This window comes from Gossypium raimondii, chromosome 4 (assembly GCF_025698545.1).
Source record: "Gossypium raimondii isolate GPD5lz chromosome 4, ASM2569854v1, whole genome shotgun sequence".
Taxonomy (NCBI): Eukaryota; Viridiplantae; Streptophyta; class Magnoliopsida; order Malvales; family Malvaceae; genus Gossypium; species Gossypium raimondii.
This window is the reverse complement of record NC_068568.1, coordinates 173,700-186,961: the sequence shown is the minus strand read 5'-3', so window position 1 is coordinate 186,961 and position 13,262 is coordinate 173,700. Positions and strand designations below refer to the sequence as shown.

Below are 13,262 nucleotides of genomic sequence, written 5' to 3'. Positions count from 1 at the left end.
ATTGATTTTTATTTTGACATTTTAAATTCAACATGAAAATCAATTAAATCGACTGACTCGATTCACTTCGATTTAAAATTTGAGGACAGAATAATTAAACAAACTTTAAAATCATAACTCATAAAATTAAAAACTCATAATTCTTTTACATACTCAAACCCAAGTTTAGACATTAAACTTAAAACCCATTAAAATTTAATGCTCTTAAAAGTCCAAACCCATTAAAATTAAAACCCAATATCCATTAATATTTAAAATCTAAATTGAGATTTTATTTTTTATAATATTCATTTTAATTGTTATTTAATATATATATATAAAACTCTATATACCTATCTCAGAAATTAAATATTATTGGAATTCATTAAATTTGTTTAATTTAATTTTAATATTTTATAATGAATTTGAAAGAAAAATAAAATAAAATACAATATACTAATTTAAAGAAATCAAAAGAAATAAAATTACAAGTAACTCAATTAACAATGAATCAAACCAAAAATTTCAATCGGTTTATTTAATTTTGCTCCCTAAATCAATTCAATTTATTCGGTTTACATACATGGATAATTTGATTTTGATATATAAAAACATTTATTGGTAAAAATACCATTAAAACCCCTAATATAAGAGTTAAATTATATTTTATCTTATTTATTCAAAATAACCAGACAATTACACATGTAACTCATGTAATCTTTTTTTTTTTAATAAAAGGAGCAAAATACAATCTGATCTTTGTATAATACAACGGCCTTGCCTGCCATTGATTTAGAAATGTGAATTTTACAGTCTACAGGCATATATAGAGCTAAAGCATGAAACATAAGATGGAAAAACAAGTAAAACACGAACACGACATGACTAGATACATTTCGAAACCTTAAATATGATTACGACACGAGAAAAAATACGAACACGTGATGAATTACACAAAAATTGCTAGGCTAGTTGCTTGCATGCCAATCCACTAAAATACAATCAAGAATCTCAAAATTCTATGTCAAAACATCTTAAATTTGATGAGCTAATTCAAGGAGCTTTGCATTAGAAATTTACCTATATAGCTTTCATCTCCTCCTCTTCTTACTGCCTTTACCTAATTGTCCAGATTTAAAGGCATGTTCTTGTTCTTGCAAAAATGCTATCGCCCTTCCATAGTTAGCTGCTCTTTCCTTTTCCACTAATTCCTTATCTCTTTGCTTCGCCTCGTATAAGAAATAATTGTCTTTACGTAACTCTCGAGCCGCGCCTTTAGCTTCGCGTTTTATCAGTTTTTGTAGCTTTCTTCTCTCGGCTCGTTCTCGATCAGGATCGTAGTCTCTACCTTTAACAAAGCTGCAATGTAACATGGGAAATAGACCATTAGTCCCCCGAGTCTAAATATCATTGAGACGGGAGGTAAAAGTTAAAATTAGAGCTAATGTGATTTACTTCTCTTCGAATTTCGGATTAAGTAATTTGATAGGAGCCGGCTTCTGCTTGCGTAGCTGAAGTGGTCTCCGCAGCGTATGAGTTTCGCCTGCTTTCTTCTTAATGAGTTGAGAAACATTGTTGAACTTATCTTTCAGTGCCTTCGGCATGTGTTTCTGCTCCGAAACTTCAACTAATAATGTTGCAATTGGTAAGAAAATTTCGGGAAAGGAGTTCAACCCGTCATAGATCTCGATAAATCCTCGCAAAGTTTCAATCACAGTTAGCAGTGCACTTGCCCTGAAGATAAACGCAATGAAAGGGAAAAGTCCATATAAGTCGAAACTTACCTAGGACAGTAGAATTAATGAAATGAGACAAAGAAACCAACAATGAAAAACAGCAACAACTGCTGACCTGAAATTATCCGAGCAGAAAAACGACGAGTAATCTGACATTTCCATTACCATGAGGAAATTCAGAGGATTAATTTCATCCACGCCATCATGTATGCATAATAAGGGCCTGAGTGCTTTCAGTTCCATAAAATGATAGAACTGATAAGAAAGAAATGTACATAAATAGAACAATTTAGTCCAATAAGTAGCACGAGAAAACAAATTTATTAGGAAAAAAGAAAACTGTTGTCTAATTATGTTTACTATTATTGTTCATAGGCTGCAATGAGGAAGTTAAAATACTTGTGAATCTTGCTCGGATGCTAGTTTGTGGTCTGTAGCTGCCATCAACAGAGTTCGGAGGAACATAATAGCTTCAGGACAGAACTTCCGAGATTGCTTCGTGAACTACAAATACCAAGACTTATCATGTAAGGAACGGCATATATATCGTACGTTTGTAAACATGTGAATCAATTTGGTAAAATCCTTTTGTAGTTGTGGGTTTGTGGCAATGCCTAGGTTCGAATCTGGCTTTACAAGTTAGGGACCATAAGAATACAAGTGATTGGACAGATAAACTTATAAATACGAATTTCATTTGTAACACAATTATTAAGCAGCGTGCTTTAAAGTAACTGATTTTCATACGCTCAATAAACAAAAAGAGAAGACCATTATCTAAGATGTCATAAGGTGCGTGTAAGAAGAAACTTCAAACTCTTACAAGACAAGTTCAAGGATAGAGTGAAAAGGATAAACATGTACATACCATGAGAATCATGGAACATAGAAACGAACCAATAGCGACATCTCGACCCGACATAATGGGACAACGCATCAGATACTCGCACATTAACAATAGTGCTGGAGTTGTTACTACATGACGATAATCAGAGCATGGAAAAATCATGGACCATAACCTCAGGAGAAACAACGTTTTCAAGGTAGGCCAGCATCCATTTTCTGCAAATAAAATAAAATGCATCTTATAAGGAATTCTACAAATATAATAAAGTTAGGGCAGTGACAAAGAATCAAGCAATCACATACCATGGTTCTTGAGAGCCTCACAAAATTGTACGCGAGTTCGTAAGATTCGCTCACGAGCACATATTGCGGAGAAAAATGGGATCTCCGTACTCATCTCCATTATTGGCTTGACAAGCAAATTCGATAACTCAAAATTCAAGGGCTTTTTATTTGCTAACACGGCAAAATATTGCAAAAGAACACCATAAAATACCTGGTAAATAGAAGATATATCAGTTTTAAATTGAAGATGCCAATCTCAATATTGGTAGGATATCAGAATATCCTATAAGGAAACTTACTTGCATTTTCTTCCGATTTTCTGCGGCAAGCTTAATTGCATTGCTTGCCCGAATTCGATTGATAATCACAATAACGTCATCATTAGAATGATTCTCCAATAAGGAAGACAGTTCCTCTAGGTTCTTTGGAGCTTCGATTATAAACGGAATATCCAACTTTGTTGAAGTATGTTTGCCACTTGCTTTGGGTTTTTTTGCATCCACAGACTCTACACATTTCTTAAGTTCAGTTTTGTTTGTTTTGTTACGGCTTTTTTTATCCACATCTTCATCACCAATGGCCTCATCATGTTCATCGGTCTCCTCATCCTCTTCCAAATCTGTACCAACATTGTTATCATCGCTCTGCTCCCAGTCCTTCAAAGAGAGAGTCTTTTCACATTCATTTTCATCATCTTCTTCTTCTTCTTCAGATTCTTCATCTTCATCGGTATCTTCGGCACTTCCCAAATCTTCAGAATCATCCTCATCTTCATCCTCGGAATCATTAGCATCTTTTCTTTCAAGAATCTCATCAACCCAACCCTTTTTATTACCAGGCTCATCATCAAGTGCAAAGGAGTCACCAAGATCATCTCCCGAGATAGCCCTTGGCCTCTGAGCATAATCTTTCTCCGCATTTTCACCATCTTCATCACTAGAATAATCCGTTGCTAACATCCTCTTTTGACGCTCCTCCTGAAATTTGGGGAATCCTATGTAAGTTCTTAAGCAAACATTCTAACATAGTGTCTTTAACATATATAACCAAGAAAAAATAATAATAATAATCAAACATTCTAACATAGCGTCTTTAACATATATAACCATGAAATAACAATAATAATCAAACATTCTAACATAGCGTCTTTAACATATATAACCATGAAATAACGATAATAGTAGTTACCATATCAAACAAAATCTTATTTCGAACCAATAAAGCACAAGATAAAGCCCTGTTTTATGTGAATTTCCATATCTCGGAAAACTCTATCAACTGTAATAGCTACTAAATAGCTCTCCAAATAAAACTATAGCATGAAAAAGCAAATATAACCAAAAGGAAGTAGTTGAGCTTTGACCACAGATACCTCTAATCGCTCGAGTCGCTCCCTTTCCTCTTGGGCAATCTCTTCGGGCGTCTTTGTCCTGTCAGATGGCCGAGCACGCATATCCAATACCATCTCATGGACAAGTTTATCATACGAATCAGGTTGTTCCTGTCGGTAAAAAAGGGGAAAAATGCTTAATTTTGATGCACCACTAAAAGCAATAACATACTAACACTAACAGTGAAGAAATACGGCATGCTAAAGTAAGATTTCAGAAAACAGTAGCAAATAAATGAAGATCAGAACTTTGCATGGGCAAGAGCACTGATCAGCATGGCCAGTTTAATACCATGTTGATTACACTTCATTTTTCTTTTAAATATCCGTGTCTAAAACTCCAGTCTGAGACACGGATACAGATATATGAGCTCAAAGGATCCTCCAAATGCAACAGAAAACTTAGAAAAATCTAACCATACCCGTGCTGGATACAGATATGCATCAAACAGACACCCAAGTAAGAGTAACATAAGTTTAATAAGACCCGACGTAGAACCCTAACTCAGTACCTGATTATTAGTTTCAGATTTCCGCGCAACGGCTAACTCTTCCTTTTTCACATGCTCATCCGGAATGCTCTTGTTCACGAGAGCTTTCAAGGCATTCATTTTGCCTGGCTCAGTGAGAGACAATAAGGCTTGGGACTGCACTAAAGATGAGAAGCTCTTATCTAATTCATCCATCAGTTGCTCGTTTTCTTCTTTATCTCTAGCTTTTTGTGCCTGGTACAAAACAAGGAAAAAAATTAGAGACCAGATGTCAAGACACAACAACAGTTGGGAAACAATAGAGTCACCTTTATGGTGCATATGAAATTTTACCTTGAAAAACTTGCTCTTCAAAATAACCTCTTCCATTATTTCCTTCTTGGATTTGTGCTTCTGTAGAATGAAAACCATCAATTTAAACGCTCTGTATATCGTATATAACCCTAATGAGGATAAGACCAAACACAAACGACCGATAACATTGAAATTGCTAAGCTGACCATCAAACACAACTACAAACAAGCGTTTCTTAATGAAAGAGAATAGGTCTTACATTTTCTTCTCCTTCTATCAAATCCCCTTCCAAGGGATCCTTGGCACTGTGAGAATTAAGGTACTTTAAGACCGTTGACCGCTCTGAAAAGGAGAACAAATCATCATGACCATTAATGTAGCTTAAAGAAATAATACGAAAAAAGGTAAAAATATTCACATAAAGAATAATAGATTGGAATGTACATAAAGAACAGAACATCCACCAAAATACGCAGAAATATAGTAAAAGGAGAGCCGAGAAGATGACAACTCAGGCCTAAACTAAATTACTGCATTTGCATGCATCATTAACAAAAACAAGCTTTAAGCTTATTGATAATGGCAAGTACATAAAGAAGAATACAAAGTTCTTGCTGTAGACTGAAGCTTTAAAGACAAATAAGCAGGAACTATGACCACTTCCATGTGTTACTGATATGTAAAAGCTAACTAGTTAAACAATACATTGTCTAACAAATGAAAAAAAACAGTTACTAGGAAATTTAGATTATCTATAAACAAATTATAAAGCATCATCATAATGAAGAGCAGAAGTTTAATCTTACTTTCATCAGCATAATTATCGTCATCGGACAGCATTTCATCCTCAAAATCATCCCTCTCCGGAAGGGAACCAAATTCCGGAGCATCAAACTCGTCTTCTTCTCCATCTGATAAATTGAACTTGCTCTTTTTTCCCAATTTCAACTACAGAATCATATAAACTTAATCTCAACAGGTATTCATTTTTCCAATCATGCAAATAGAAGTAACAAATACAGCACAGGCTAAACTCGAGTACTATAAAGATTCAATCAATATATTATTTAGAATGTTAAATATATATATATATATTTTTATCAATGAAGGAATATTCCAGCTTCCATTCTCCCATTATGTTCAAGCAATGCTCAATTCGACTAGACTTCAATATTTCACTTATAAACTACATACACACACAAGCATTCAAAAAGAGAAAACAACCTGACGTTCACGTTGAGACCTCAAGATACCCTTTTCAAACTCTCCCAAGTCATCATTTTGTTCACCAATTCTCTTATCAACAAAAACAGAAGACTTTGTACTTTGCTCATACTCTTTCAACAGTGTTTTCTTCCTCTGAAACAAAACCGCCAAAAAAATCATATCAACACGCTAACAAATATGGGGCAAAAAAAAAGTTGAAATTTTTATGGGGGATAGTGTTTTATAATTTACCTTTTGAATGGCGAGGGAACGTGCACGGCCGATGCGGCGTTCTTCGCCTTTGCGTTTCTTGCCGAGTATGTCGAACTTGCGACGGGACCAGATGGTTTCGAAAGGGTTAGGCTTTTGAGACTTGAGCTTCATGGAGATGACATCTGGATCGGATTTTTTGTGGTGTTTTTTGTTTGATTTCTTCTTGGTTTTAGCTCCGGCGGTCGATTGCTTAGCCATGGCTAAGCCGGCGTATCTTTGTCGGTCTCGGCGGCGGCGGGAAATTTAATGGGTTTATTTTGGCGGAGGAAAATATCGAGGGGGAAAGACAGGGTTTTTCAGTTTTAAGGTTTTGGGTTCTGTAAGAGCTTAAAGAGGCTTATCGTTGATGGGCTTTGGCTGAGACATTATATGGGCCTTTGCCTCATATAATTTCTAAGGAGTTAAACAATTTGGTTTAATTACAAAATCGGATCCCAAATTCTACCTTTTTTCACTTAAGTACTGAAAGGTTTTTTTTCAAAAAATTCAGAATAATTTGATATTTTATTAAAATTATAAATACATAAATGCCTTTATGATTATACATTGACTACCTAAGTTTTAAGTTAATATAGATTAGCTAATTTGTGTGTTAAGATTTTGAGTGTTGTTTTTACTTTATTTGCTTAGAAAAAAACTATGATGTTGAAAATAAGGATGAATATCAAATTCATATATGAATTTTGGTCTAATGTGAACTTTTATTTGGTGCAATTATACATATAAAACTTGAATCGTGATTCAAATGTATACAATAAACTTTGATTTTGATTCAATTGTACACATTTAAAGAAACGAATACGTACATTTATTTTTATATCGGATTAATATAATTGTTTGTGTATGCAATATATCAACATAGAATGCTGTTAGTGATTTCTAAAATTGAATTAAATCAAATTTTCATTTATAAAATCGTAAAAATCAAAATTGAAATATGACATTACATATTGAACCAAAGTTAATATATCATTTTATATTTATCTCATCGGAAATAAACCGATTTTATATCACCGTTCAATTCTAATTAACAATATCTCATTGTATAATATGAATTTCAAACATTTATGATTTGGTATCTCTCTGAAAATTATGAAAATGTTTCATTGGAAATATTATTCGGAAAACTCTGATAATCCGAAATAAATTAAATCACGAAATTTTATCAAAATATATTTAGCATTGGTTTTAAAACAACATTTTTCAAATTATCTTTTGAACACTTACCTTCATTTACCATCACAAAAATAAATTCCTTTTATTTCTCTTTTTTAAAATATTTAAAATATATAAAATTATATATTTAAATTTGTAAGAATTATTTTATATTTGAAATATGATTTATATCTTCAAATTAAAATTTATAAGAATTTACATTAATTACTTAAAATATTTAAAATTTATATTTCATATATCAAAATATTAATAATAAATTAAAATTATAATTTTATTATAAGTTTATATATTTATCAAACTTCTCAAAAATCACTTTTTTTAATTTCTTTTCAATTAACACTTTGTAAAAGCAAAGATATACTAAACCTTGTTTCTCGAATACATAATTTTTATAAAATAGGTCTTACCTTAGTTTAATAAAACTAACCCTTATATAACATAATAATTAAATTATTTTTGAAAATGAGGACTTGCCAATTTAGTTTTTTTTTCCTAAATAAACATCAAACATACAAAATTTTTTAAAAAATTTATTTAGATAAAATTATAAATGTTGTTTAAGTTGGTAAAGATCAAAATAATTTTTGAACAAGGACTATATCCATAACTCGCGAGACTAACGGCAGAATTTGACCTAATAGATTTAACTGCTAAAGTTTAGTTTAGACCCAAATTTTCAAAATTCAAAAAGTATATGATCTAAAAATAACGAATCAACGTTTACCGGTCTGATTATTTAAGCCTTTTGCATGGCCATAGAAGTGATCTGAAGTTTTTAGTTTCTCCTAGACTAAAATTAACTAAATTGGAATATTAAACTAAACCCACAACTTATACATAATATAAGGATTAGTAGCAATATTTGACCAAATTTACAATAAAAAGCCTGGATAATTAATAAATTGGAACTTGATAACTAATAATGGGAAATCCGAGATCCATAGATATATTATACACTTATCATAGACATATATATATATATATATGTCAAAGTAGTAACATACATAAAAAGCCATGAGTTTCCAACAAATTTCTTTTTCCTTTTAGCATGCCATGATAATGCAACTCCATTTCTGCCTATATTCACACAATCCAAAACTTCATAATTAGCTGCTAAATCAAAGCATTCTCATATATACATACATACATGCATGCATGCATACAATGTATATGTATATATGTATGTATTTAGAGTACCAGTTTCATGCAGCAAAATATCCCAGATGGCAGGTATAAATAGGTTCAAGGGTAAGGTCAAGTTCATTCCTCCTCACTTGATCAGTTGCTTCTTCCTGGTATGTCCCACTGCATCAACACAAATTCCACTACCAAATTATCACCATTTCCATATATATATATATATATATATATATAATCTTCTTTTTGGCTGATAAGAACCTATGTTACTTGAATTCTTTGTTTTTCTTTGAGATAATATAATTTGGTAGTCATTAAACTCGACAATTAGGTTCATTTTGATACTTATATTTTTTTTTCTATTTTGGTTCATGAATTTAACAATTAGAATCATTTTGGTCATTAAATTTGAATTCTATCAAGATTTGATTATACAACTAGTGTTAATGGAACATGATCGGATAAAAGAAAAATGGAACTAGTTGTCAACTTCGAGTGCAAAAGCGGACCAAAAGTAGACAAGTTATCAAGTTTAATAGCCAAAAATATATTATCCCTTATTATTTTTATTTTTTTGATCGTGTACCGAAAGAAGATAGAGAAGAAATGTTACCCGATATTCAAACAAGGATGCGGCGGCTGAGGCAGCAGGAAAGATGTTGATGTGTTGAGGCCAAGCTGCTGTTGGTGCTGCCCCCACTGCGACTGCTGTGCCTGCGCCACCGTTTTCTCCCTTTCCTTGATCTGCAAATGTCACATGGATGTTGGACACGAATACTTTTAGAATCAATAACGACCCAAAGCAACATTGTAAGAAACCATGAATGCCGAGCAGAAAAAGAGTAAGAAACCATGAACATGGAAAGAAGGGTAATTTCTAGCTCAGTTGGCATCAAATCAATGATGTATTCCTAGAGATTGCAAGTTCGATTAGACTTAGACACGTAATGTTGGGTTCGGGGGTGTAGGGCAGATTAGGAAATATATATATATATATATGTATATAGACATATATGTAAAAGAAGGGTAAATCACCTGCTTTGCTAGCATGGCGTTTTGCTCCTGTATTGCCTTCTCCTGTCAGAACAAATTTATGTAATTGTAGGACAATAAATAATATTTTGCTAGGCCTTTATATATGTATATATATACACATTGATAAGCAAAAAATATGTTGTGAAAGGCTTTACCTTTCTCTGCAACTCAGAGATTGACTCGGAGATGAGTTGGTTCTACAAAAACACATAATTTCATCACTAGAAAGAAAAAAACAGTTCTAATTGAACAATTTTAATTGTAAAAATTTTAAAAAAAATAAAAAAAGATTACTTTTTTAGATCGAATGTGTTTAATAGCAGTATCAAGCTGTTGTTCCAAATTCTGTAGCTCCTTGAGACTCAGTGAGTCCAAATCTTCTCCCATATAGTGCCTGCAAAAAATTGCAAACAAAACCCTATGTTACTCGGATTTTTTTAAGAACCAAATTCAACAATGAAATATAATATATTCATTTCTTTTTAAAATACTAATATCTTGTATCCATATCTAACACTAATCCAAGTATATATATATATATATATATAGAATTATACCTGTGATTTTTCTGCAAGAGGTCAACCTTAGCCTTAAGTCTATTATACTCCATGGACCAGTTGCCCTGCAGATTTGTATACCATAACATTAACACCCATTTTTTTTCCTTTTATGTTATGTGCTATATATATATATATATATGTATAAGAATTATATACCTGAGGTTGAGATTCAGTAGCAACAAGCTGTCTCTCAGCATAGGAATACCTTTCATAGCGTTCAAGTATCTTTTCCATACTGAGTTACATGCAGAAAAAAAGTTCATAAAATTGAAAAAGAAATGAAATTTATTTATTTTTCTTTTAAAAATGTAAAGACAATTTTAGAACTTATAAACCCTAATTCACAATTCCATTTTTCAAGTTGCAAGGAAAGAACCAAACCCTAACAAATGTGAACTTTACTTTACTTCTACAATATATTATGCAAATATTTGCTCTAATTTATTTTTATAAAATAGATTAAAAATATTCGAATCCATTATTAAAATTTACATTTATAATCAAACAATCTTTAACATGTACATCAAGAAAAAAAATCACTCAATAAATCAAAACCAATAAATTGCTACTACTTATAAATGTTCATTGTTTATTAGTAAACTCTATGTAAATATTTTCTGTATTATTTAATATTTTATTAATTGTAAAAAAATTAAGATATAAAATTTGAGGTATAAATTAGGAAAATTTTTAATATCTATAAGTAATTATTTTAATTTGGAACAGGTAAAAGCTCAACTAGTAACTTACTTATTCTCAATAATTTTTTATAAAAATTGAAATTTTAAATTATTTTGAAAACCATAAATAGATAATTAAAATATATATAGCCACATATACACCCCAAAAATGGAAAGAAAAATAATAACATTAAAGAACAAAAATTTGAGAGAATTTTCTGTCTTTTTTCCTGGTAAATTGGCTTAAATTATTGAGTATTTAACATTTTAAAAATATTTTTTGTTAAAACTATAAAAAGATGTATCATTTTTTAGGGTTTTTAGCTTAGGTGTGGGAGTTTCTTGAACTAGAAACAGAAAATAAAACCAGAGAGGGTTTAGGTTTCAAGAGCTGCTGAAGAATTGAAGAAGAAGAAGAAGATATATAATTATGTACCCCAAAATAATACCAAAAAAGTGTGTAAGTAAAAATTAAAAAGGAAATGAGAAAATGAAAATAGGGTTTATTTAAGTATCAAATTAAATGCTGAGCAAAAAAATATCAAATTAAACATTTTTTCCAAGAGAAAATAAATTATAAACAACATATAAACATAGGGTTAGGTTTTTTTTCTTATCTTTTATTTCTTGGTATAATTTAGTTCATTTAATAGATTTTTTTTGTATTTTCTCCTATTTAAGAAAGTTAGACCATTTGAACATGAAAAAATAAAGAATCATTAAAAAAGGGAAAAAATTTATTGTTCTTCCATTGGTCAATAACTTCCTTAACCAGATTTGACAAAAACTTCTTTCTCACAAACTTGGTCATTCATTTTAGTACTTTCATGATCCTTTTACATGTTTTTCATTACACAAACATGTCCTGTTACCTAAAATGCTACCTCAACATGTCTTAAATTCTTTCACCTGCATGAAAATACATGAAACAAGCAATAAAAACCGAAAACCGAAAAAAGAAACCCAGATTTTTAAAACATGGATCTGCCGTTGAGATACGAAAAAAAAAACAAAACAGAAATGGTATTGTTTTTTTTTTTACCAGGAATCAGTTGAGTACTCAAAGAGTTTGCCTTTATGGGAGAAGACAATTAAAGCAACTTCAGCATCACAAAGAACAGAGATCTCATGAGCTTTCTTCAATAAACCAGCTCTTCTTTTGGAAAAAGTAACTTGTCTGTTGATCTTGTTTTCAATCCTTTTTAATTGAACCCTACCTCTTCCCATGATTTTTTAAAAAAAAAATATACCTGTAAGAAGAAAAAATTGTTACACCAGAAACAAAGGAACAAATAAACCCAGATTCTTTAAAACCAAAACGATATGTGTGTGTGTATGTCTATATATATATGTATGTATATGTGTTGTGCGTACCTAAGTTGGGGAATTTTTGTTGTTGTTGTTAGTTTATGTTTTGAGTTCTTATGATTTTGCTAAATATGAAGTGGTTTTCAGAGAGTGGATGAGAAAAAAAAATAGAACATATATAGAATTGGGAAATGAAGCAAAACAAGAAAGTGAAAACCAGAAGAAGAAAAAAATGTGGTTTTAGGGCAAAACCAGAGTGGTTTTTTGACGGATGTGCTGTCGGGTTCTTATTGGCTGGAATGGCTGAGCAGTCGTTACCATCTTCATTTACTTTACATGGATTTGTAAAATTACTTGCTATTTTTACTTTTTATAATTTCATAAACACGAAACAAAAATATTAATTTTACAATTTTAATCAAAATTACATTTAATTTTTAGATAATAGTTTATCACATTAAAATTTTCACCCACATTATAAATTCAAAAATATTAAAACAGATTAAAAATATAAAATTTTATACTAATGATTTTAAATTATTTTATACTTCCCAATAATTTCATCATAATAAAATAATGGCACCTATATATAACTTTAGAAAAAAATAGGGTTTTGAGCTTATAGGCTACGAATGCTACCACACTGCCACACACTTGCTGTTGTTGACGGCGGTGCTCCTGTTTCCCCTTATTATTTATAATCTATAACTACTTTTAATTGATATTTAGGTATAACGTTGTATCTGAATTATTTGAGTTTTACTTTTAGGTCACTTAGTTATTAGTGGATTTGTGTTTTGGTCACTAAATTATAAGATCTCTCAATTTCGTCTATAACGCTTTTCATTGATTCTGTTTTGATTACT

The 13,262-nt window shown here is 31.1% G+C and overlaps 2 protein-coding genes across 3 annotated transcripts; both read right to left on the bottom strand.

The window, feature by feature from the left end:
- Positions 1–843: 843 nt before the first annotated feature.
- Positions 844–6,806, bottom strand: LOC105779847 (uncharacterized). The gene is made up of 14 exons (XM_012603800.2): positions 6,480–6,806; positions 6,246–6,380; positions 5,828–5,969; positions 5,281–5,363; positions 5,061–5,120; positions 4,749–4,961; positions 4,219–4,347; positions 3,146–3,823; positions 2,865–3,057; positions 2,584–2,777; positions 2,115–2,219; positions 1,831–1,970; positions 1,435–1,713; positions 844–1,338 (listed from the first exon to the last, which is right to left on the bottom strand). The coding sequence occupies exons 1-14, from the start codon at positions 6,696–6,698 to the stop codon at positions 1,071–1,073; spliced, it is 2,838 nt and encodes a 945-aa protein (XP_012459254.1). The 5' UTR covers positions 6,699–6,806; the 3' UTR covers positions 844–1,070.
- A 1,741-nt stretch (positions 6,807–8,547) lies between these two features.
- LOC105779851 (truncated transcription factor CAULIFLOWER A-like) lies at positions 8,548–12,569 on the bottom strand. Of its 2 annotated transcripts, XM_052629020.1 has the most exons (10): positions 12,463–12,569; positions 12,131–12,338; positions 10,565–10,643; positions 10,406–10,470; positions 10,143–10,242; positions 10,004–10,045; positions 9,849–9,890; positions 9,427–9,557; positions 8,874–8,981; positions 8,548–8,753 (listed from the first exon to the last, which is right to left on the bottom strand). In XM_052629020.1, exons 2-9 carry the CDS (start codon positions 12,313–12,315, stop codon positions 8,879–8,881), a joined length of 747 nt encoding a protein of 248 aa, XP_052484980.1. In that variant the 5' UTR covers positions 12,316–12,338; positions 12,463–12,569; the 3' UTR covers positions 8,548–8,753; positions 8,874–8,878. The 2 variants fall into 2 exon arrangements, with proteins under 2 accessions (XP_052484980.1, XP_052484979.1); XM_052629019.1 differs by having other exon boundaries at positions 8,548–8,981.
- Between the last annotated feature and the right edge of the window lie 693 nt (positions 12,570–13,262).